This window comes from Sabethes cyaneus, chromosome 2, assembly GCF_943734655.1.
Source record: "Sabethes cyaneus chromosome 2, idSabCyanKW18_F2, whole genome shotgun sequence".
NCBI lineage: Eukaryota > Metazoa > Arthropoda > Insecta > Diptera > Culicidae > Sabethes > Sabethes cyaneus.
In genome coordinates this window covers 190,252,725-190,277,084 of record NC_071354.1, presented here as the reverse complement: position 1 = coordinate 190,277,084, position 24,360 = coordinate 190,252,725, and the positions used below count along the sequence as shown (strand labels likewise).

Here is a 24,360-nt window from a genome sequence, read left to right as displayed (position 1 = left end):
ACTGACTCGTAAGCAGCTGACTGACGCATTTTCCGAATCAATCGCGAATTTCAAGGCGATTCCCAAAGCTCTCAACATTTCATGCACCGTTCGTCTACGCGTTCTCATTAAATAAATCAGTATCATGGAATCAGTATCTCCTCAAATAGTTTCAAGCCATAAGCAATAAAACATAAAATCTCTTCAGCAATGTTTTTATTGCCCCGCAGATAGGAGCCACTCTGGAAAGTGATTGAGTTGATACTTTTCATCCGTTCCTCGCTGGTTGGTTTCCGATTTTTCGTTTCACTGGTTTCCATCGTTTCCACGGTGGATTGCGCTGTCAGCAAACGGCAACGAATGAAGCACACACCTGTAAAAATTCCTCCGACACACGACTTGGGTGTTTTCTCTGGCAGCAATGGCAATAATAGCATCACAGCCTATCGTAACCTACGTCAAGGATTCGGCTTTGATCCAAGCGCTTTATAGAACAACCCAACAGCAGACCGAAATCACCCCTTTTTCCCTCTGCTACTGATTTTTCAAGGGATGCCAAAGCTAATAGAAGCAGTAGAGTAGCTCCGTTCGACACAAATTACCTGACCATCTCTGAAACGAAACCGACCAATCACACAGGTTCACGAAATTCCTAAAACTCGCACACAGTTCACATCTTCCTTTATTTCACAACCGGTCCGGTATGCGCTAGGCAGCGACCACCAGCCAACCCACCCAGTCGGTCGGGATCAAGCGGAAAAGTTAGAGTCAGCTTTGATGTTTCATTCCATATTTTTCATCACCTAACAACGCATACCTGCGTGCAATTCCACACTTACCCTTCCTTCATGCCAGCAATCATGGGACCCTTCCGGCTTTCTATCACTTTCATTTCAACCACCGAGATTGGATTGGCCGGAGTATGAAATGATTAAGTTTTGCTATTGCAAGTTCGTGAGAATTTCACTGAACGCTATTCGGAGTTTGGAATCTCCATCTCTGAAACAAGGTAGATGATCTGAGTCCGAGTGAGGACCGACCGGTGCTATTCCGAAGGACCTACGGTGCCACAGTGCTGACCCCGACAGACAGCACACTGGAACGAGCGAACGATGGATGCAGAAGCAATTAAACGGAGCTGAATCCGCTTTTGATTGAATTCCGACGGCACGTGCCTTTGATAAAGCGACTATTTCCATTGGAACATTTTTGTCTAAATTATTATGTTTATTACATTGTTCGGTGTTCTGCTGTGTGGGTAGCCAGGTATATGGTGGTATTCGAAACAATGAAAAGTGACTTTTATGCTTTTCTGAAGCAAATCATTCGAACCCATTTTCTGTGTACCGCAATTTTGTTCCAAGAGAATATTTGAATTTGTAATTGCGTATCGTTTAAACAAGAGTTTCAAAATGTTTAGATAGAAGTAAAGATTGCTAACAATAATTTACTCTGTTATGTAAACTATCCGCCAAGTTAGCTCCGGGGTACAATGCTGATCTAACAAGCCAATAGGATCTTTACACTAGCCCCGTAGTTTTCCTGTACTCTAATAACCGGCTACGAAGTGTGCCGATAAAGAAGGGTCAAGTTCTTAAGGACGTTTATATCCGTGGCTTTGCTTTTGTAAACTGGTTAGTTTGGGTTTATTGTGCGAAAATTAATCAGACACCAGTGTACAGTGAAGAATGGTCAATTGATGGTTTGTCTAAATTCACACAGCGTTTTTTGGATGTAAACAAACCAAACATATTTGTAAATAACATCTTGTATCGCTTAAGCAAAATTTTTAGCTTGTCGACTGCTGACTTGGTAATTATTCGTATGCTTTCTTCTACGTTCCAGTCTATTAGGAAAATTAGGACTGATATTTTGAATTCAGTTTTTGCTTATTTTAGTCTTTTTTAATGCTTGAAAGAAAAGTTAAAAATAAACAGTCGAAACGTCGAAGAGAATTAAAAACATCAGTTCTAATATTCATAATTGACTAAAAAAGCATAGTATCGATGTCTCAGCGTTTGTCTAACCTTAAAGTAGGTTTCATCATTCATCACAATGTAGATTTCATGTATAACTTTCTTGCGCGAGTATTAGCCACTGTGTTTTGTTTGTCATTGCGGTTCGGTACCTTCCGAGCTTTGTACACGTGTAGTCCAGATCGTGTTTTTGTTTTTTGAACAAAACAAACCGAATTTCCTATTTCCTGAATCGAAATGACGGATTTTTATGTTCTAAAGATATCATGCTAAGTGATCAATCGATTTTGATGTAGCTCTACCAATGTAACTTACTTTCAGTTAAAATTTCAGTCATTGCGTAAACATGCGGTAAAAAGTAACAAACAAATGAGTGTATCCAATTTTTTCAGAAACCAATAGAAGTAATCTGTAACTTTTTAAAACTTTTTTTAAGATGGAACAAACACGGTTTTCAAAAGACTGTTAAAAAATAGGCTATCAAAACGGTAAATGTCAGTTAGTTGCTATTGCCATTCTACACGTTTGAGCCAATTTAAAAAAAAATGGTTGGACAAATTTTTGGGTTCCGCCCTATTGAAGTTTTAAAGGACAGATTGTTCATATAAAGTAATTGAAAATCATCATAAACGCTTCTACAATGAACAGAAATCGCAGTTTGTATTAATTTCTTTGTAATATATCTCCATTAGTAACCATTTTTGAGTTTTGAGCTGTACACTGATAATAAAACTTGGTTTATAGTACGAAAACGAGCGTTTGCTTTACGAATTCTTTCGTTGTTTTCTACCACGAAGTACATTCGTAAAATCAATCCTGAATGTTTTGTACATATTAACAAAGCTACATTCGTACGATTTATTACATTTTACAAAATGGTTCGTAGATTTTACGAATGCACGAAAAGGCTGTCGATAAAAATAGTACTAGATTTCACTATTTTCCGATAGGTGTCAGTATGCTACATTACCGACACCTATCGAAAAATAGCGAAATCTTTATTATCTCTGAAAAAAACTGATTTTATCGAGAATCGAACTGAGCTCGTTTGTCATACTTCTTTACGAACAGCCGACGACGCCGCAAACCACAGAACCACAGCTACTGCTACCAAGAAAGTTATAATTGCACAAGTCTATTTTCTCTTCATATAATCTTCGCATCCCGTTTTCGTCGATAATGATGCCAGACAACAACCATGCATCAAATGGGTCTTGATGCTAGACAGCTACGAATGTACTCTCGTAAAAAATACGAACCATTTGTAATAACAACGTTTGCAGTAGACAATAAGCCTACGAATGTTTTTAAATGGTATGGAACTATTTATACCAGTTACGAATATAGTTTTACGAATGTTTTTTAATACGAAATTATATTCTCAGTGTATTGGGGTTATCGCCAAAATGTTCCGGATTAAGTTGCCGCTGGGAGAAATGGCCAGTATCGAACATGTACGAATTCTTAGGTGGACCTTTTGATGTATTTCGAGTTGATGTGGACGTTTTGAAACATCTGTTATCGGTTCTACCGGAACTCAACATTGGCCAATTTGAATTTTCTTCAGTAATATGGCATGGGCTATCAAATCACAAGCTTTTTTTACGACAGGCTTGAGAGGACCTATGAAAAGTGCCCAAAACACGACGTGAAAATCATCATCGGAGATGCAAATGCGCAGATCGGGAGGGAGGAATTCTTCCGTCCAGTGATTGGAAGACATAGCCTTCATCTGTTGACCAAAGATAACAGTCTGAGGCTCATAAATTTTGCCGCGGCCAGAGAAATGGCCATCTATAGCACCTACTTTCCACGTTTGAATATTCGGAAACACACCTGGAGGCATCCAAATGGAGACTCTAGCTCTCAGATCGATCATGTCTTGATTGTCGGTTGACACTTTTCGGATCGTTATCGATTGTTATCGATGTACGGTCCAAATATCGACTCTGACCACTATCTCGTAGTGAGTAAGATTCGCGCAAGGCTGCCGAACACGGCGAAAGCTCGCACTGAGAGGACGCTGCGGTTCAACATCCAGCGGTTAACGGCAGACGGCGTAGCAGTGGAGTACGCCAGGAAGCTTGACCAACGAATTGCAGAACAGCAGGTAGAAGGAGAAGATATAAATGGGCTGTGGAGGAACATCCATGGTGCCATCCAAACAGCTGCGAGAGAGGCGGTAAGCACGACGCGTGGAAGACAGCATAACAGCTGGTTTGATGCCGAATGACAGAGAGTGACAGATAAAAAGAACCAGGCCAGGAGTCGCATGCTCACTGCGGCAACGCGTCAAAACAGAGAGAGGTACAGATAGACTAGAGCTGCGGTAAAAAGTATCCATCGTCTAAAGAAACGCGAGTACGAGGAGCACGTGCTTGCCGGCGCAGAGGAGCGATATGCCAGCAACGACACACTGTGTTTCTATAAAACAGTGAGATGCAGGAATTTTGCCATGCCTGTGATATGCAATGATAGTGCTGGCAACCTGCTTACCGACAAAACGGCGGTAGCAGCCAGGTGGAAGGAGCACTTCCAGATACTGTTGAATGGAGAGGTAAATGCTGAGATCAGCAGGGATAGGATGGGAATTGTAAGCGATGGTCAAGCTGTGGAGCCACCAACACAGGAGGAGGTTAAAAAGACAATCAGTGAGCTGAAAAACGGTAAGGCTGCTGGGAAAGACGGTATTCCGGCTGAACTTCTAAAGGCGGGGAGCGAGCGGCTGTACGAAGCAATCCACCGGATCATTGTCAGGATCTGGGAGGAAGAACTACCGAGGAATTACATTGCTAAATTCTGCCTGCCTTTCCCGTATCCTGTTCTGCAGACTGAGACCGTTAGCGGAGTCCTTCGTCGGCGAGTACCAAGCTGGTTTTCGGGAGGGTCGCTCCACGACGGATCAGATGTTTACCCTGCGTCAGTTGCTAGACAAGTTCCGGGAGTACAACTTGCAGACACACCATCTGTTTGTGGACTTTAAAGCAGCGTACGATTCAGGTAAACGAAATGAGCTGTAACAGATAATGCTAGAACATCGTCGGAATCAACCGTAGAGCAGTGGAAGAGGCCTTCAGACCCTTTAAAAGGGAAGCGGTGAGATTTAGATTTACCATTAATACCGCCAAAACGAAGTACATGGTTGCTGGTAGGGAACGTGGGAACCCAAGTGGTGTTGGTGCCGAAATGGAGTTAGATGGGGAACGATATGAAGTAGTGGAAGAATTTATATACCTTGGTACACTCGTGACATGTGACAACGATGTAAGCCGCGAGCTGAAACGACGAGTTGCAGCCGCGAATCGGGCTTTCTACGGATTACGTAGCCAGCTGAAGCAGTTGGCAAATTCGCACAAAACTGGCGCTCTACAGAACACGGGTCATCCAGATACCACGTGGACAGTTTAGAGGGGGTGAGGGGTATGAAAAAGTCCACGCTTGTCCACGGAGGGGGGGAGGGGTTGAAATTTGGTATTTTTCTGTCCACGTGGCCCCCACTAATCCTCCCGGTGGCCCTTTACGGACACGAATCATGGACGCTAAAGGAAGCTGATCGGCTGATGCTTGGGGTTTTTGAGCGTAAAATTCTACGATCTATACATGGTGGCAAAATGGAAAATGGAGTGTGGCGCAGATGCATGAATCACGAGCTGTACCAAGTATACAAATATACCCCGCACCCGGTGGGTGTGTGTTATCGAAGTCGATGCACGTTCAGCTGATGTTCGTGGGGATTGGAGAACGGCAGCCCAGGACCGACGGTACTGGAGGACCCTAATTCATTCGGCGCAGGATCGGTAATGGACATCTCCCCCCTTACAGTTGGCTTTTTTAAATATTTGTAATGGCCTTATTACACTTAAAAATCACAATAATTTACAGGAAAAAATCATAACTTTCGATAGATAATAAAATTGTAAAGCTGAATTGGGTGGTGTGCAATAATAGGCAAATTACCCTATATTCATTTTGCATTTTTTTCATTTTGCTATATTGAATTTTCCAACCTCCTTTTTTTGGTGGAGATAGAGCCAAAAATGTAACTGAAAATACGCATAATACTGAGCATAACTAATTCAGTGTCAGTATAGTATTTGGTCATATTCGATTTACGATTTTCTTCTGTAAGCTTTCTCGTAATAATGAGGGGGGGGGGGACGAAAATGATATTTTTTACGGAGCCATATGTTTACTTACTGCGAAAAATTAACAACTGTCTAAAACTGCTTATATGTAAGACGACTTTTTGAAAATTGTCCCGAGGCATTCCGGCCTGGTAAAAATAAACCGATTTTTCGACAAAAGTTGTCGGATTTTTGTATGTTGGTATTTTTTTAAATTGTCAATTTGATTTTCAATGAATTTTTTTGCTTCATTTTGAATTTTTCAAGAATGTGTAACGTGTTTTTAATAATTTCTATACATGAATAGATAAAAATATCTATCGGTCGATATTGACGAAGTTTTTTATGAGTTTAGTTTATCTAAAGTTATGTTACCAACCTTCAGGACAGCAGTTTAGAGAAATGGAAGAAATTCTTCCATTATTCCACGATGCAATAAACTTGAAAAAATACAGTCTAAAGTATTTTTTCGATTCCATTTATTTATTAATTTATTTATTTATTAATTTTCTATCCATCCGACCTAACAGGTCTCCATGGAGCAATGATTGGATGGGGAAAAGCCAAGCTGAGGCCATCCTCACGTAGGCATAAAAACCCCATCATCTTTACAAAAATACATAATTACAATTCACATCACATACTACATAATAAATAAACATTAATTGTCAAGTGGGTAACTAACTTAAACTAAATACAAAAAATCAAGGTCACTTATAAAATACTAGAATTAGAAATCTTTTGGAAAAAATTGTGCGATGATTCTCCTAATTCATACATGTGCATTGCTAATGATTTCGATGCATAACGCATATATATCAAGTTGAACAGCAACCTACCTACCGCGGGCCACTATCACAATATGGTGCTAATAAGAAATTCATAGAGCATAAAACATCACAGCATTGAGATAAAAGTGACAGAAGCCCAGAGAAGCTTTTATGTTGCAAGCATAAAAGCTTTGCAAGTACTTTATCCTATCTCTTTGCACCGTAGTAAAGCTTCCGTTAAGCGCCTTACGAACAGGAAAGCTGTGGATAAAACGACAGCTTTATGTTTCAGACAATCAAATATAGAGGGTCTGTTGAACGGAATCGGAGCTTCGTGCTACAACCGGTCTGCTGCTTGAACGCAAATGGAAGCAGAGCCGTACATCAGCGCCAGAAACGGAATTGCGGTGTTTTGAAAACTAGGATTCACAGTAGCGCTCCAAGCGGTAGGAATCTGAGTTTTGATGCATACTTACTATAGAGTAAGAACTTTCCCTGTTTATTTTATCTGAAACCAACCCAATATTAGATCCATTGCATAAATTGAAGGAATGTAATAATGTTTCAAAACACTTATTTTGCTATCATAATTCTCGCCAGTATCATATAGCCTGATATTTTGGTCATAGTTGAAAGGAACATGTAAAAAAATAATATAATTGATATACAAAAAGGGTAATTTCAATATATTTTTCATATTATTTCCAATCATCCAATCCAAATATTCAGCAAGGCTCTTGGAGAAAAAAGAAATTGAATATTTATGGTATGGTTTTTTGGTTAAACAAATTATATTCACCTTAACTATTTAATTATTAAAGTTTTCACACAATAAAGCTTCATTCATTTGCTTATAGTTACACTCAAATTAGTGACTAGTGACGTTTAAGCTACTGTTATAGAATAGCTTAGCTAATTATCCTTTGGCTACTTTTCAACCTGCCTAAAATTTTATTAAAAAAAAAACCTTTTTTCACGCTTAAATTCCACTAGGGTAATTTGCCAATTGATGCACACCTAAGGCAGGAGCTTTTAGTTTTTCTTATCTCTCGGGAAACTTTTACGTTACTTAAGTCGAAATTTGTCCAGTAAACAAAATGGCCTTTCAGTAAATCATTTCGTATGTTTTCATAGCCTGAAATATTGCATATATTATGCAATTTGAGTTTTTGTCCAACAGTATACAAACCCAACTGTTACCCACTTGATTAACGTCCTTTGCCTAATATTGCGCACGTTCAATCCAATTGTTGCATGGCAAAGAAAAAGATGAAATTAGGAGAAATACCAAGCACAGAAAATTGACATATAAAGAAGAACTCCTTAAAAACAGATTTACCAATTATAAATACTGTACTGTTACCATTTTGGCGCGTATTTGATTTCAATCATCACCGAACAATGGTTTTCTAGAACAGGTACAAATTATTGCAAAGAATTAATATATGTATTAATTAAAATTAATTATTGTGCTTTGCAGCTGTACCTGGATTTTATTCCAAATTATTTTCTCTAATGCCAATGTATATGACAAAACAAAATAGAAACATTGGAATTGTCACTCTTCCTCTTTCTCAAGCATTCGCATTGTCGCACTTTTTGTGCCAGTCGCACTTTTAGACTGCGGTGTCCAGTAAGGTGCAAAATGCGGGATAATATAATTTTGTTTTCCGGTATCTTTCCCTTTTCAAATTTAAAAGCAGTATACGTTGTTGGTTGAGATTTTGTTTTGACGAAGGACTACGTCTTTGTTTACTATCTGGGACTGGGTAGCACTTTGTGAAAACGAAAATAGAAGTGTAACGTTGGAATGAAAGATTTCAAATGCTTACAACCACAGAGAACAGACATCTAAGCGAAAGGTTCCCACTTGGATAAAACTTATGTCAAATTAGTTGGGAAACTATAGTGATGATGTCGCTAAAGTCGCATAAAATTCTACACTAAACTCACAACAGCTAGCTTCTGGCGCTAGCATAACGGTTACAGTCCATATATACTAGCGCCAGAGGAGCCAAAGGTTGTCAGTGTGCAAATCAAAAGAATCATTTAGTTGGGAAACTATAGTGGTGGTGGCGCTAGCATATTAGGTGATTTTAATTCCAATTCCAAGAATTCCCGAAAAATTTGTTCCTGAATGGATGTCTGTTCTCTGTGTTACAACTACTAAACTACTGAACGAAACAGAACAATTTATATATCGTTGGAAAGATAAAATGATCAGCAATTTTATGGAGGTGCGACAGAGCACTTTTAAGGACGGTGTAAGAGGGGGGGGGGCTCCTCTACAAATGAAACACAAATTTCCTCAAAACTAGAGAACTAATCAAGCAAATGCAACCAAGTTTGGCATGTAGGGATTTCAGAAGGCAAGAATTTTTCTATGATGAATTGAGATCGTTTCCCTCTTTAGGAGGGGGGCTCCCACAAAAATAATATACCAATTTCCTCATAACTCGAGAGTAAATCAATCAAAAGGAACCAAATTTGGCATGTCGGGGTTTTTGGAGGTAAGAATTTTTTCTATGGGGTACTGAGACCTCTTCCCCTTCTAAGAGGAGGGGGAGAGGGGGGTCCTATACAAATGAAACACAAATTTTCTCATAACTCGAGAACTTATCAAGCAAATGGATCCATATTTGGCATGTAGGGGTTTATGGAGGCACGAATTTATTTTATGATGGCTTGAGACCCCTCACCCCTGTGGTAGGAGGATGAGGACTCTCATACAAATAAAACAGAAATTTTTGCGTATGTGCCATATTTTCTGCTATGTAACACGCGGTAAGCTGTGAAAGTAAACTAGTTAAACCTTTTCAGAGCAAAAGACAGTGAATCGACGCCGTTAACTTACGTGCCTGTTACTATTCATGTCAAAAGAGAAGGACATTCGAATGGCACGTCATATTTGCGATGAACGTGCTTTGGCTTTAATATTATTTGTAACCAATAACTCTTTAAAGCGCACAAGCGAGTAAAAGCAAGATTATTGAAACATGTTAAGCTACGCATAATCATATTTAATACAATAATCTGGAGGCTGGTCATTCATTACTATTTAAACCTTTATGATGCACACAAGTGATTTTTAAAAGAAATCTATGTCTGAATGATTGCAAGCGTTTTACTTATGAACCCCCGTCCACATATTTTCAAAGCCACCATTGCATTCAATGAAGAATTGAATCTGAATATTTCGCTCTCTTTTAAACATTCCCTTAAACAATGGCACTCACAGATTCTTATAAACATACATATACCAGAAATGCAGTTTACATTAGTCTTTGATCTAATGATCTGATATAGTCCTACGTCACCCATTCGTACAACCCTTAGGGCTGTATACCTTGTAGTTTTTATAAAATTAATCGTCTGTGGGCCTTCTCTTCTAGCACGAAACAGAAATGGAAATTCGATCAATGGAATGTCCGGAAATCAGCAAAAATATTAGCTTTCGTTTTTGTCGTTCTTTTCGTAGGTTTTTGCATGGAAAATAATAACATGTATATAAAAAGCAAGAATAGATTTAGTTTTCACGTTTAAACTTTAAGTAAAGATACTTAAAACGCATATTTTTTGCTCGATTAAAAAAAGCTCTTTGTTTTTTTTCGCCTCCCCCATCGGAAGGACAAAAACTTTATAAAATATTTGTAATGGTGTTATTTCCTTTTGCTTATATCTTCGGAAATATTACGTTTAGAAAGAGTTTATTTTCACATTTTCAAAGAAAATTGCCCAAGAAATTCAAAATTTACCAAAAACTTTAATTCGATCTGAAAATTAAATTTACATGTTTCTCTCAATGAGTACAATTTGATCTCAAATATACCAGATCCATCGTCTTTCCCAGATCTTTTGACATAAGAATCAACAGTTGATGATCACTGCTACAATACGACTTGTTTGTACTATAATTGAGGGACATTACTGCGAAATAGCTGTAGTTTCAACAAGACGGCATGATATGTCACACCGCTCATGCAACAATTGAGCAACTCAACAGGACTGCTGAAATTATTGCTACTTAATTTTGATTAACACCTGCTTGCAAAGTATTCCTCTAATATCCACTATCACTTCGGAAGGCAATATCTTTCATGAACCGAGTGATGAGTTTTATGCGCGTTTCGCTTTTGAGTCTCTTCGATTCGCACTGAGAATTAAAAAAAATTGTGATGAGTTATATTATTCGAATACTTTTTTTGTTATTCGAAAGAACTACCAATCGAATGTTTAACAGGCACCACTATTTCCAGTATTGGCTTGTTTATTTGGTCGATACTTCCAGTTCCAGAATTTCTCGGACGATTGTTAGAGGATTTTTGACACTACTTTTATGATATTATTTTCCAAATACTGAGCAGTTTGGCGTGCTATATTTTGACATATTTTTATTGAATCCAATAAAAAAAATCAAATATCGAACAAATTTTACAGGCTGTCTGTATATGATAATTGAATTTTTTGGTATGGCATGAGTATTAACAAGGAATCTAACTGTATATCGTCAAATGGATAAAGTATCTGCACCAAATAAATTGTTTAACTATTGTTTAAAATTTTATATGACACTGCGCTAAGCGGTAACAATTTATTGGCTATTTAGCGGCTAAGGAATTTCCAAGTATCTACACCACAATGTAACCCTGAACTTAAGCAATGGAAATCCTAAAATTCAACGCGTATATTGTTCATAATTAATGAACAATATTTTCAGCAACTCCTCACCGTGGCACTCATTCTAGTTTAAGTAATGGATTGATTTTCCCAAATGTAGTCTTCTTCATTTTCACTTTAAACACCAACCGAACCATCTAGTTAGGATGCCTCCATCTTGATTTCCCTTCGCCAATGTAGATCGATTCCGATTAGATTCATCATCGCGTTTGCTCTACTGCTTCCAACTGGGTTCGGAGCAATTTTGACGGTCATCTTTGTTATCATGGTTTACGTTTGCATGATTTTCGCTTCACTCCAGCGCTTCTTTCTGGGGATGATGTTGCGCTCGGAACGACGCAGACAAAAGCTGAATGGACCAGATCGGGTGCCCGGCTCAACTATGGAAGACGATTGCTGCTTTTGGTCCGTCTCGAACTACTACACTCTGGAGCAGCTCTTTCAGTCGTTATTAGATAATTATCGAACGTATGCTGCAGATTTCGGTTAGTCAAATTAAATTAATGACCGGACACATTAATTAGGTAGCACGAAGCTGTGGTTGCTCGTAAGAGGTTTTCAGCACTAGTATTAGCATCACCATTTGAAAGGATGCTCCGATCTATCGCAGCGAATCTGCCGCAGCGAAGGAAGAATTACACAGCGATTGTCGGAAATTTGGGCGTGTTTTCTTCTGATTATGAACCACGAATGATCGGTCGCCGGCGGAAATGCCGAATAGGATGGAATGAGTTGGACGATAAAATTTGATGGACATAAAAGTCGAATTATTCGCACTAAAATGCACATTTTCGACTCTAACACTGAAGTGTTAACTTCGTTCGTCAATGATTTATAGTCCTGAAAAATTCATCCAAATTGAATTGAATGAAGGTTCGCCTCCAAATAATTATCCGGGCAATATCATAACGAATTATGCAAACAAATCGGGTTGTAGATAGAAACGAGGTACAACATTAAAGCAATAAATTGTTAACAAATTTCCATGGGGAAAATTTCACAACCACAGCGTCGAAGGTTCCGAGAAGACCAATTGCAAACTATCGGAGAGGAAAGCGGATGCTGGATGTTGCACAAAACCCACTTCGACGGCGATGCCCAAATCGTTTAGGGTTATTCATAATGCGGTAGGTGCATTTTCTTTGCTCATTAATTGTGGCCAATTTCGGGTTAATTGTTTGCAAACATCAACCGCAAATTATTTCCCTTGCCGGATTTAATGTTGATTCGGTTGTTTGTGCATTACCAGTGCACGGTCGGTCGGTCGGCGTGATACATTCACAAACAGTCCATCAGCAACAACAGTAAGGCAGGGGCAGCCTTGGAAAAACGTGAGCTCGCTCGACCCGAAAATCAGCACCGGGAGGATATAATTGTTACAAAATAATTACTGGAAAGTGCTCATAATTGCTGGAACAATTAATCTGCTTGAGGTAAGTGACGAAAGCTTTGGCCCAGCATCGCTGCATCGAAGTCGTAAAAAGCATTACCAGTCTCTCGTCTTTCCGCCCTTTTCGGTAACCCCGCAGTTGTCCTTACGGTTGCGCAGCGGCCCTTTTCTCGGCATTCACTTCGCCACAAAACAGAGAAAAATACCCTCACTGTTCAAGCTCAGATTGATCGGCTGATGGCGTTTAATGAAGTGCCTTCGAGTAGACGGGTAAAAAACCTTTTAGGAGATATTAATCTTAATTTTTCGATAATTTGCTTGTTGAAATTGTTTTTTTTTCCTCTCTGTTCAATCTTCTTCGATTTTCTTGTCTTGATCCTGGCTTCATGTGCACCGCGGCTGGCTGCTCCTCCCGGCTACCAATTTTCCCGCTCAATTTTCTTCTGCCTGCTCGTTTGCCGACAGTGTTGTTGATTGGTAATGCTTTAGTTTATTTCAAACAAGACGAAGACTGCACTGCACAGTGAAGGAGGCAATGCTTTGTCGGAGTGTGTGTGTGTTTCGGTTCGATTCAAACGAGAGGAAGCATTGCTTTTATTCGCTGACTGGAAGCAATACCAGCCCGAACGAAAGGAAGCGAAAATTCGAGTAATGCGATCGAAATCGCCGGTTTTGCTACCATTTGCTGGAGAAGACAAAAACGAAGAAGAAAAAGATGAAACATCGGGGAAAAAAGGCTGAGTGATTTATGTAATCTTGGATCGAATTATACTTATTGATGAATGATTATGACGAAAATGATGACGCTGCCGTTTTTGTGCACAATGGAAAGGGTCTGTTATCCAGCGGGAATTTCAAATTGGCGAATATTGTCGATGGCTTTACGGGAAATTGAATTGGACGGAACAAGTTTGCAACAAAACGGTTTCAGTGAATTCCTGCAATATTAAATTATAAAAGCTATTTGAAGAGATGAAATTTTCACCGAATCGATTTTATTCATGGAAAGGCAACATATACAATGCATTCCTATTAGTAATTTCTCTATAAGTTTTGACTTACACACTGTGGTTTCGATTTTGGCATGCGCATACATAGGCGACACACATTTGTTGCCAAATTCGAAATTGTATCGTGGTGTCCAACAACTCAGTTAAATTTCATTCCAATCTAAAATAGTCGAGTCAAACCGCTTTGATATTTGAGCTGCACAGTGGCTGTACTATAGCAGTCGAACAACTCGGTGGTGATCGGGGGAGGAGTTACAGAGCTGAAGTCGACGAACAGATAGCCGTTGCCGCGTTCACGCCAATTAATCCCGGGGAGGTTAAAATCTCCCAGAATTAGCAAATCATCAGAGGCGGAGGCTGCCGAAGAAATTGTGGAGACCGATGCCATATGAGCCTTGAGGAGTACGGCGTCCCTTACTCGATCCGGTGGGAAATAGACAGCGCACAGGTATAGAGAGCGATCGGATAAACTTATAGACACCCAAACTTGCTCAACAGGTAACCAGTCGTTGTGTTCTAAGACAGAGGCCTTGAGTTGGCGATGAACCGCTACTAAAACGCCGCCGGCCGTTGATATTCGGCTGTTGTACGCACTTCGGTTACAACGGAAGACTTCGTAGTTCGGTCCGAAGATTTGTGTGGAGGAGGTTCGTTCGTCAAGCCAGGTTTCGGTTAAAACGATTATATCGTATGGACTATCGACACACGCTAGCAGATTGTCGTGAACGCTTGCATTCATTCCGCCTACATTCTGGTAGTACACGTGGATGTTTTGCTGGACGTCGCGAGTACTGTTCGGTAACCGGTTGGATGATGTGCTAGAACAGGGAGACGAATCAACGGGAGGATCTAAAGCAGCACAGAGTGAGGATGTGTATGTGTGTATGTATATGTTCCTTACTACTTATGCTTTACAAATCTCGTTCCTAGAACCAGGAAACGGAACAAGCTCATATTGTGGCGCTCTTGGTGGACGGATTTGGCAGTTCTTGGCGCCTGACGTGTCGAAAATTTTGTTAGCTTCACCTATGTATTTTTGACATTCCGCAAAACTACTGTATTTTGTAAACAAACAACATGGAAACCGAAAGAAGGGAAAAAATTGTGCACAGTTAATTGGAAAATCCATTGTGGTCTGCATATAGGCTAGCTAAACAGTTGAAATTGCTCAGAAATACCATATGGCGCGTTATCAAACGGTATAAGGAAACATTGACGACGATTCGGTAGCCTCAAGCTAATCATCGGAGTGGAACCGGAAACTGCGTAGTAAGATTTTGAAGACCAAAACCTACGAAACCTATGTTAAGGCTGACTTTGGGCAAATGCCAGGTCAAAAATTTACTGTTCCAAGCAAGTTTAAATTTGTTTTTGCCGATAAACTTGCACGAAAATTTATGATTTGGCAGGGCATTTGCAGCTGTGGCAGATACACGAAAGTTTTCGTTACAAATAAGACAACTGTACCAAAAGGAGTGTCTCCAAAAACGAATTTTGCCGTTCATTCGATCCCACCACCATACCGTTATGTTATGGCCAGATTTGACAAGCTGTCATTACAACAAAGTCGTTCGAGAATGGTATGCAGAGAAAGGGGTCCAGTTTGTTCCGAAAGACCTTAACCCACCCAATTGCTCCCAGTTCCGCCCTATTCAGAAATACTGGGCAATCATGAAGAGAAGGCTCAAGGCAAAGGGAAAAGTTGGTGGAATAAGATAGCCAAAACGATGGCTAAGAAAATGTTCGCAGCCTAATTGGAGAATTCCTTCGAAACCGCGACGAATAATTTTCTACGTATTTTTTTTAAGTATGAATAAAACGCTACATTAGTGTAAGAGAAGATCTTGAATAATAAATAATAAATAATAAATAACTGAAATACACGCAATTGTTTTTGTTCCAATACTATCTGAAGCAAACTTTAGAGCAGAGCTCCATTGAGCATGTGACACGGAATCAGCGGAACGATTGCTTTGACGATGAAAGTAGGAAGGTGAGAGATGAATAGAAAGCACAGAATGCGCAGCGCCACATGTTAATAAATGGAAAGACACAAACAGAAGAAGATGCAGCGGAACCAAATCTTTCGGGAGAAAAAGTGATACCTGGAAGAGCAGGAATATGCAGAATTGAAGCGGCTGCATCGTTCTCAGGAAACGCGAAAGTTCTTCCAGAAGCTGAACAGATCCCGCAAAAGCTTTGTGCCGCGAGCCGAAATTTGTCGGGATAAGAATAACAGTATTCTGACGGACGATCGTGAGGTGACCGATAGGTGGAAGCAGCACTTCAATGAATACCCGAATGGCGCCCAGGCGGAGAACTATGGCCGCGGTGGGAAAAGCGATTTCGACGGTGCAACAAACGAGGAGGAGGTGCCAGCCCCAACGATTGGCAAAGTTAAGGAGGCCATCATGATGCTAAAGAGCAATAAATCAGCTGAGAAAGATAGCATCGGAGCGGAGCTTATTAAAATGGGACCAGAAAAGCTGGCCGATTGTATGCACCAGCTAATTGTTAGAATTTGCGATATGGAACAGCTACCGGAGGAGTGGAAAGATGGGGTTATCTGCCCGATCTATATAAAGGGCGGCAAGTTGGAATGTGATTAACTCAAGGAGAGCACTGAATTTCGGATGTAACTGTACACTGTGTCACTAATTGACTCTTATATTTAACTACATACTATAACAATGTATCTTTAGCGCACTTCAAGCAGCAACAATGCTGACGGGCCGACTGTGTATCGTCAAAAAGAGAATGGTGCTGCCTCTGATCGGCCTTTTATAGGTTTTCGATCGGAAGGAAGTTGGCTAGTCTAGAAAACGCAGTGTTTCGAAGCGTTTAACAATTGCCAACTGCAATGTGATTTGACTCCTAGGCGGCGCTGGTGACTTGATCATATGCAAACATTCTGGCCCCTCAGAAATCTCATTTCTGTAATCTCCAATAAATCGTCCTTCTGGGGATGATGGGTTGTCTGTCGAGCACATCTGCCACTACGAAGTGATGTGTCATCTTGAGTTGATTCCAGAGCAGCTGCTGTCATGTTGTTTGGTTGCACTTTTTGAAGTGGAGTAATAAATTCCTAGCAAAATTAAGACCCGGTAGCGGGTTTAACGAAAATAAATTGTATTGGACAGGTTCTTACCTGGTCCATATCAAAATGGACCTTGTATCTATTTTTAGATGAATCTGGATACTGGATTACGGATTTGCCCTCGGTGTTGGATTCTCTGTAGCAGTTGGAGTGATTGGAAGCAGACAAAGCTTCGCTACTGGTCGAACGAATTTCCCACGTGGTGTTTGAACTGTTACAACTCGGGTTATTCCATCCTGTCCGGGGTGTAGCTCGTGAATTCGCGCAGTGGGCCATTTCATTGGAGGAAGGTTCTCGTCTTTAAGGATGACCAGCTGATTTTTTGCAAGTTGCACCGGGGGATCACACCATTTAGCTCTCGCTTGCAAAGTGGATAAATATTCCAAATGCCATCGTCGCCAAATGTGTTGCAAAATTTTTTGGGTTTGTTGCCAATGCCGTAAACGATTAAATGGCACTGTAGTGAAATCGGAATCTGGGACTGCTTTCAACGCTGCTCCAGTTAAAAAGTGTCCAGGGGTTAATGGATCATAGTCCGAAGGGTCGTCGCTGAGTGGGACAATCGGTCTCGAGTTGAGACAGGCTTCAATTTGGATTAATAACGTTTCCATATCGTCGTAGGCTAGTGTGCGACCTCCTAGAACGCGGACGAAATGTTTTTGAGTAGAGTGAATGGCAGCTTCCCACAAACCACCGAAATGAGAAGCTTTCGGTGGATTGAAGTGCCATTTGATGCCGACTTTAGTGCATTCCTCTGCCATTGCTATTTGGTGTTGTTTATTCCGTACTAACGCACGAAGTTCGTTGTCAGCACCAACAAAGTTCCTCCCATTGTCACTGTGAAGATTGGTACATAGTCCCCGGCGTGAAACAAAGCGTCTTAGGGCTTGGATGAACTTCGCAGTGCTAAGATCGGCCACCAATTCAATATGCACAGCCTTCGTACAAAAGCATACGAAAACTGCTACGTATGCCTTTCTTGCAGCAGATCGTCTAGTAGCCGGCTGTAAATATATTGGTCCCCAATAATCGATTCCTGTTGTGGTGAATGGGCGAGAAGCAGTAATTCGTGAAGCGGGTAACTCGGACATGAACTGTTGTAGTAGTGTTGCTCGGACACATACGACGCATTGGTGAACAATTTTGCGAATTAAACTTCTGGCCCCTATGATCCAATACCGGAGTCGCAAAATGCCAAGGAGTAACTGGGGCGCTGCATGAAAGTGTTGCTCGTAATAGTGTCGGACAATTAGAGTTGCAATATAGTGGGATCCTGGAAGCAGAATTTGATGCTTCGCATCGTAGGGTTGCTGTGATCGGGTCAGTCGTCCTCCAATGCGCAGCACATTGTCAGGAGCTAGGAATGGGTGGAACCATCTGATGCGGGATCGTTTCGCAATTGGTCTGCCTTCTTCGAGTGATTTCCATTCATCGCTGAATGATTGCTGTTGTACTAGACGGATTAACGTTTTTTCGGTTTCCTTGATGTCGTCAATGGAGAGAAATGTTTCCTTGGGTCTGTTTACTTTTGTGAGCTGACAGTTCTGTGCGAATTTGCGGCAAAGTGAAACTGTTCGCAGCATTGTTTGGAACTTTGAGAAGTTTTGAGTGATTTGATCGACAAATGAATTTTCTGCTGCTGTAGCAACCGATGCAGATACTGTACGTGATTCACATAACACCTCACTGGTTTCTGCAATGGATGACTGGTGCATTGGCCATTCTTCTTCATTTTGCAGCAACCAAGATGGACCATTCCACCAGAGATTACAGTGTAGAATTTCTTCTGCTGACATGCCTCGAGAAATGAAATCTGCTGGGTTGTCCTGTCCGGCGACGTGTTGCCAAGTACAACCTTTTGTAGCTAGTTGAATTTTCGAGACCCTGTTAGCAACATAAGTCGCCCATGTAGATGGTGAAGCTTTTAGCCAGCAAAGTACCGTAGTTGAGTCCACCCAGAAAAACGTTCGTACAGAGAAATGTAAAGATTGTGTTATCTTTTCGTAGAGTTGCGATGCAATATAAGCCCCACAAAGTTCGAGTCGCGGAATAGATTGCTGTTGGAGAGGGGCTACCCTTGACTTGGTAGTCAGTAGTCGTACGGTGACGTCGCTTTCAGAGTTGATTGATCGTATGTAAGCACAAGCACCATAAGCATTCTGTGATGCGTCAGAGAAAATATGCAGCTGCGAAGCTGTTGGGTTGCCACATAAAACATAGCGGTTGATTTTCAGTTCGTTCAGTAAAGTAAGCTGAGAGCGGTAGGTGGTCCATTGTTCAATCATGGCTGGTGGTAGTTGCACGTCCCAATCCCACACAACCCCGTTTTCGTCTTTCAAAGCCCATAATGACTGCATGTAGATTTTGGCCGTAGTGACAACTGGGCCAACCAAACCGAGAGGATCGAAGAGCTGTGCAATTTGTGATAGAGCAATTCTTTTGGTAAGAGCTGAAGTAGTGGGTTTGGGTAATTGTATTTGATAACGCAGTAGATCTGCCGCCGGTTCCCAATATATACCCAACGTTTTAATGCATTGGTCACGACTAAAATCCACATTTGATTGAAGCGCACGATTGTCCTCGGGTATACCCTGTAGCACAGCAGCTTCGTTTGACGCCCATTTGCGTAACTGGAAACCGCCTTTGAACAGTAATGTTTCAAGTTGCGTCCGCAGGTTGAGAGTTTCGGGAATAGTTTGTCCGCCGGAAAATAAGTCATCTACATAAAAGTCACGGCAAAGCACCTCTGCTGCTACTGGGAAATTGTCTCGTTCATCGGCTGCCAGTTGCTTTAAAACTCTTGTCGCTAAGAATGGTGCACTAGCAGTGCCGTAAGTGACAGTTTTCAATTCGTAGGCGTCTAGAGGGTTATCAGGGGAAGATCTCCACACAATCCGTTGCCAGGGAGTGTCTCGATCGTCTAGCAAAACTTGTCTATACATTTGTTTAATGTCAGCAATGAGCATAATTGGGTTAATTCGCGATCGCATAATGATTGATCTTAAATCTTCTTGCACAACAGGGCCTATCATAAGAGCTTCATTTAGAGATGATCCTCCAGCAGATTTACACGAGCCGTCGAACACAACTCTGACCTTGGTGGATGAGCTGTCTTTACGAATGACGGCGTGATGGGGTAGATGGAAGCATTGATGCTGTGTATCGAAAGGGTTCGGTATGCGTTCCATATGTCCGAGAGAATTATACTCTGCTAAGAATTCTGTGTATTGTTGATTCAGAGTCGAATCGTGCGCCAAACGGCGTTCTAGCAGATGAAAACGTTTGATTGCAGTGGTACGGTTATTAGTTACCGTTGGCAAGATATGCGTTTTGAACGGCAATCTGACGATGTAGCGGCCTTCTGGAGAGCGGGAGACGGTTTGTTGGAAATGCGTTTCACAAGCAGTTTCTTCGACAGAGTAACAGGGTGCAGCTTGATCCTCTTCAAGCGTCCAGAATCGTTCAATCAGTTGATGCAGCTCGGGCACAGTAGCTACATTGGAGGAGACTGATTTTATCGGTTGGCAGTATTTGGTTTTGCCGGATACAACCCAGCCCAGTGCTGAGTTAACGAGAATAGGTAGCCCGTCGCCTAAGGGAATTCTACCAGTTGTATTGAAAAGTTCAAAGAAGATTTCTGCACCCAATATGAGGTCAATTGGATTGGCTAAGTTGAAGGTCGGATCAGCCAGCTGAATTCCGGTAGGAATTATCCAAGAACTGGTATCGACAGAGATAGCTGGCAAATCTACTGTGAGTCTCGGAAGTACGAGAAATTTGGCCTTCGCTAAGAAGCTACTATTTCGAGAGAGTATGGTTGCTGTTAACGCTTGACGAGCGCGAGTAGAAGAACGACCGATTCCCGCAATTGGTAGGGAGATTGTCTTACGCTTCACTTTCATTGCTTGAGAAAGAGCTTCTGTTATAAAGCAGCATTCGCTACCCGAATCCAAAAGTGCTCTAGCAACATGCTGGTTACCAACGTCGTCTTCCAGAAGAATTACTGCAGTTGCTAGAAGAACGCTTGTACTGCCTTTACCAGACGTTGCGAAACTGGCAGGTTGAATTGTCGTAGTGGAAACAGCAGAGACTGATTGCTGTTCTTCGTGAGTGGTTGGGTTGAGATTAGTCGATGCGTTCGATGACCTTTGGCCCTCAGAGTGAATGCTTGCGCTAGGGCAGAGCTGAGTGTGATGACGGCCACGACATTTGTGACAAGTACTAGACGATTGACAGTCATTGACCCTATGACCTTTTCGCAAACAATTTCTGCATAATTGATGACGACGAATTTCCCTTTCCTTGTTTTCTATGCTCATTTTTGTGAAGATTGAGCACATATAGAGCGGATGATGGTCACTACACATTACACATTTTCGCAGATTAAACTGACTAGCCCCAATGCTTGAGACCGGTCGAAATGCTGGCCTTTTCACCGTGCTAGTTGGTGGTGTTTCGATAGACTTGGATTGTACGTTTTGCAATACCGTCACGCGTCGTTGAATGAATGTTGTGAGATCGGTGAACGTAACAAAGTCCTTTGTAGAAGCGTGCTCCTCCCAATCCCTACGAGTTGTAGGATCTAAGCGACTGCCGAGCATTTTAATTAGCAATACATCCCAACACTGTGTTTGTTCGCCTAATTGTCGCAACACCCTAACGTTTGCCTCGAATTTCTCCACAAGCGAATGTAAATCAGCTGCCGATTCACGTTTCAAGCAAGTAAAATCGAACAGAGCGTCCACATATGTCTGCTTAAGTCGAACGGGATTCTGATAGTGCTCAACCAGAAGGTTCCACGCTACTACGTAATTGTTTGCACTTATTGGTATGGTTTGAATGAGCTGCAGAGCGTTTCCGGCCAAAGATGATCGCAAATAGTAGAATTTTTGAATGTTGGATAACTCTGCCGATGAATGCACGAGCGAAAGATACAGATCATGAAAATTCAGCCAATTGTCCGTATTGCCGTTGAACGTTGGGAGTTTTACGTCAGGCAGACGCACATGGGATGCTGAAGGAAGGACATGACCAGTGGATTGAGAACTAGACGGGGCGCACGGTGTTAGCGGGGTTTTATTCACTGATAGAAGAAAGCCTTTCACTTTGTAGTACTCTGATTCAAAGTCGGTACGATGCTTGAATTGCTGCTCGATACCAGCTTCGTCAGCGGACTCCAGATCCATCTGCGTCTTGTTGAAGTCTGCCCATAACGTACCGAGATGCTCCAAGCGCACCGGTACCTGACTGCTATCGGTGTCTTCGTTGTATTCATCGACGAACGTTTTTATTAAACTGAATGATGTCTGGATACCGCGCTGTCGCAGTCGAAGTGCTTTAATGCGACGTTCCGTCGCCATTCTGATCAGGATCTGCAAGCGAAAGACCCAGTAGCCCAAACGAGGGAGAATAGATATATTGGAATGCCAATTACCTTGTGTAAGGCAAAAACGTGCCTTGTATTATAATTTCCCGCAGGAACAATGGCGCAGCGAGCCAAGAAATAGTGATGGTTGATACACGTTGGTCGTCAATCCGAAGCAGAGTAGTACACCGGATAAGCGGAGTGTCAACGCTTATCCGGTTCGAAGGACCAGATGATTAACTCAAGGAGAGCACTGAATTTCGGATGTAACTGTACACTGTGTCACTAATTGACTCTTATATTTAACTACATACTATAACAATGTATCTTTAGCGCACTTCAAGCAGCAACAATGCTGACGGGCCGACTGTGTATCGTCAAAAAGAGAATGGTGCTGCCTCTGATCGGCCTTTTATAGGTTTTCGATCGGAAGGAAGTTGGCTAGTCTAGAAAACGCAGTGTTTCGAAGCGTTTAACAATTGCCAACTGCAATGTGATTTGACTCCTAGGCGGCGCTGGTGACTTGATCATATGCAAACAGAATGTGAGAAATATCGAGCGATCATCGTGCACAATGCTGCCTACAAAGTGTTGTCCCAAATCATTTTCCGCAGACTATCACCAATTGCAAACAGATTTATGAGAACTTATTAAGCCGGGTTCTTCGAAGGTCCGTCTACAACGGATCAAATATTTACACTGCGGTAGATCCTCCAAAAGGGCCGTGAATACAAAGTTCCCACGTACCATTTGTTCGTTGACTTCAAAGCCGCATATGATACCATCGACCGGAAAGAGCTATGGAAAATCATGGACGAGAACAGCTTCTCCAAGAAGCTCATGAAACTGATTATATCTACGATGGACGGTTGAAGAATTGGTCTATCTTGGCTCACTGGTAACCGCGAACAATGACACTAGACGTGAGATTCGGAGGCGTATTATCAGCGGAAATCGTACTTACTATGGGCTCCACAAGCAATTGCGGTCGAGCAGACTAAGTCCCCGTACAAAGCGCACCCTGTACAAGACACTTATTAGACCGGTTGTTCTCTACGGGCATGAAATACGGACAATGCTCGAGGTGGACCTGCGAGTACTCGAAGTTTTCGAACGACGAGTGCTAAGAACGATCATCGGCGGCGTACAGGAGTATGGCGGCGGAGGGTGAACCATGAACTCGCACAGTTCTACGGCGAATTCAGTATCCAAAAGGTGGCTTAAGCTGGACGAATACGATGGGCAGGGCATGTTGCAAGGATACCGGACAACTACCCTGCTAAGATGGTGTTTGCCTGAAATCCGGTTGGAACAAGACGACCAGGAGCGCAGTGAGCAAGATGCTTAGACCAGGTGGAGCGAGATCTGGCGGAGAGTACACGGTGTCAAAGAAAATTTCAATTTTATCTCCGATCTCATGTCCAATTAGAAGTCCCATTGCATGTCTAACTTTAAGTAAGATTCCAAATTCAATGTTAAATCAAAATTTTGTACAATTTTAAAACAAATTTTATTTCTATTTTCAGGTTTAATGTCAGGTCTGATATTATATGTATACGATATCATGCCCAATTTCAAGTTAAATTCTATTCCAATTTCAACCCTGATTTGTAGTACAAATTAGCCGGCCAGTTAGCTTCGAAGTAGAATGCTGGTCTAACCAGCCAGTCGTCATATGTTCGAATCTCGGCTAGGCGGTGTTGCTAGATAGAGTCAGTAGGATTGTCATACTAGCCCAGTATAGTAATTGGTCTGTTCTCTAATAGCCGGCTGCGAAATCTGACGATAAAGAAGTATCAAGTGTTAGAAAGACGTTTAAGCCAAAGGCTTTCCTTTGCTTTTTGCAGTACGATTACAAACCCAGTGTCAAGTCCAATTTTAAATAAAACATCAAGTCCAAGTCCGAAATCAAACTCAAATCTGAATTCTAATCTAATGTCAAAATCATAATTGCCTTAGTAAGGTTCGTCAT

The 24,360-nt window shown here is 41.5% G+C and overlaps 1 protein-coding gene across 1 annotated transcript; it reads right to left on the bottom strand.

Annotated features, from left to right (window-relative positions):
• Positions 1–14,086: 14,086 nt before the first annotated feature.
• Positions 14,087–22,383, bottom strand: LOC128736472 (uncharacterized). Its single transcript, XM_053830955.1, has 2 exons — positions 19,173–22,383; positions 14,087–14,775 (listed from the first exon to the last, which is right to left on the bottom strand). Exons 1-2 carry the CDS (start codon positions 22,381–22,383, stop codon positions 14,087–14,089), a joined length of 3,900 nt encoding a protein of 1,299 aa, XP_053686930.1.
• Positions 22,384–24,360: the final 1,977 nt, after the last annotated feature.

Coding starts and splice junctions, on each gene's coding strand:
- LOC128736472 (XM_053830955.1), bottom strand. CDS start 22,383: ATGGCGACGGAACGTCGCATTAAAGCACTTCGACTGCGACAGCGCGGT. Junction 14,776..19,172: donor CGCATCACAGAATGCTTATG/GTGCTTGTGCTT, acceptor GTGCTGCTTTAG/ATCCTCCCGTTGATTCGTCT.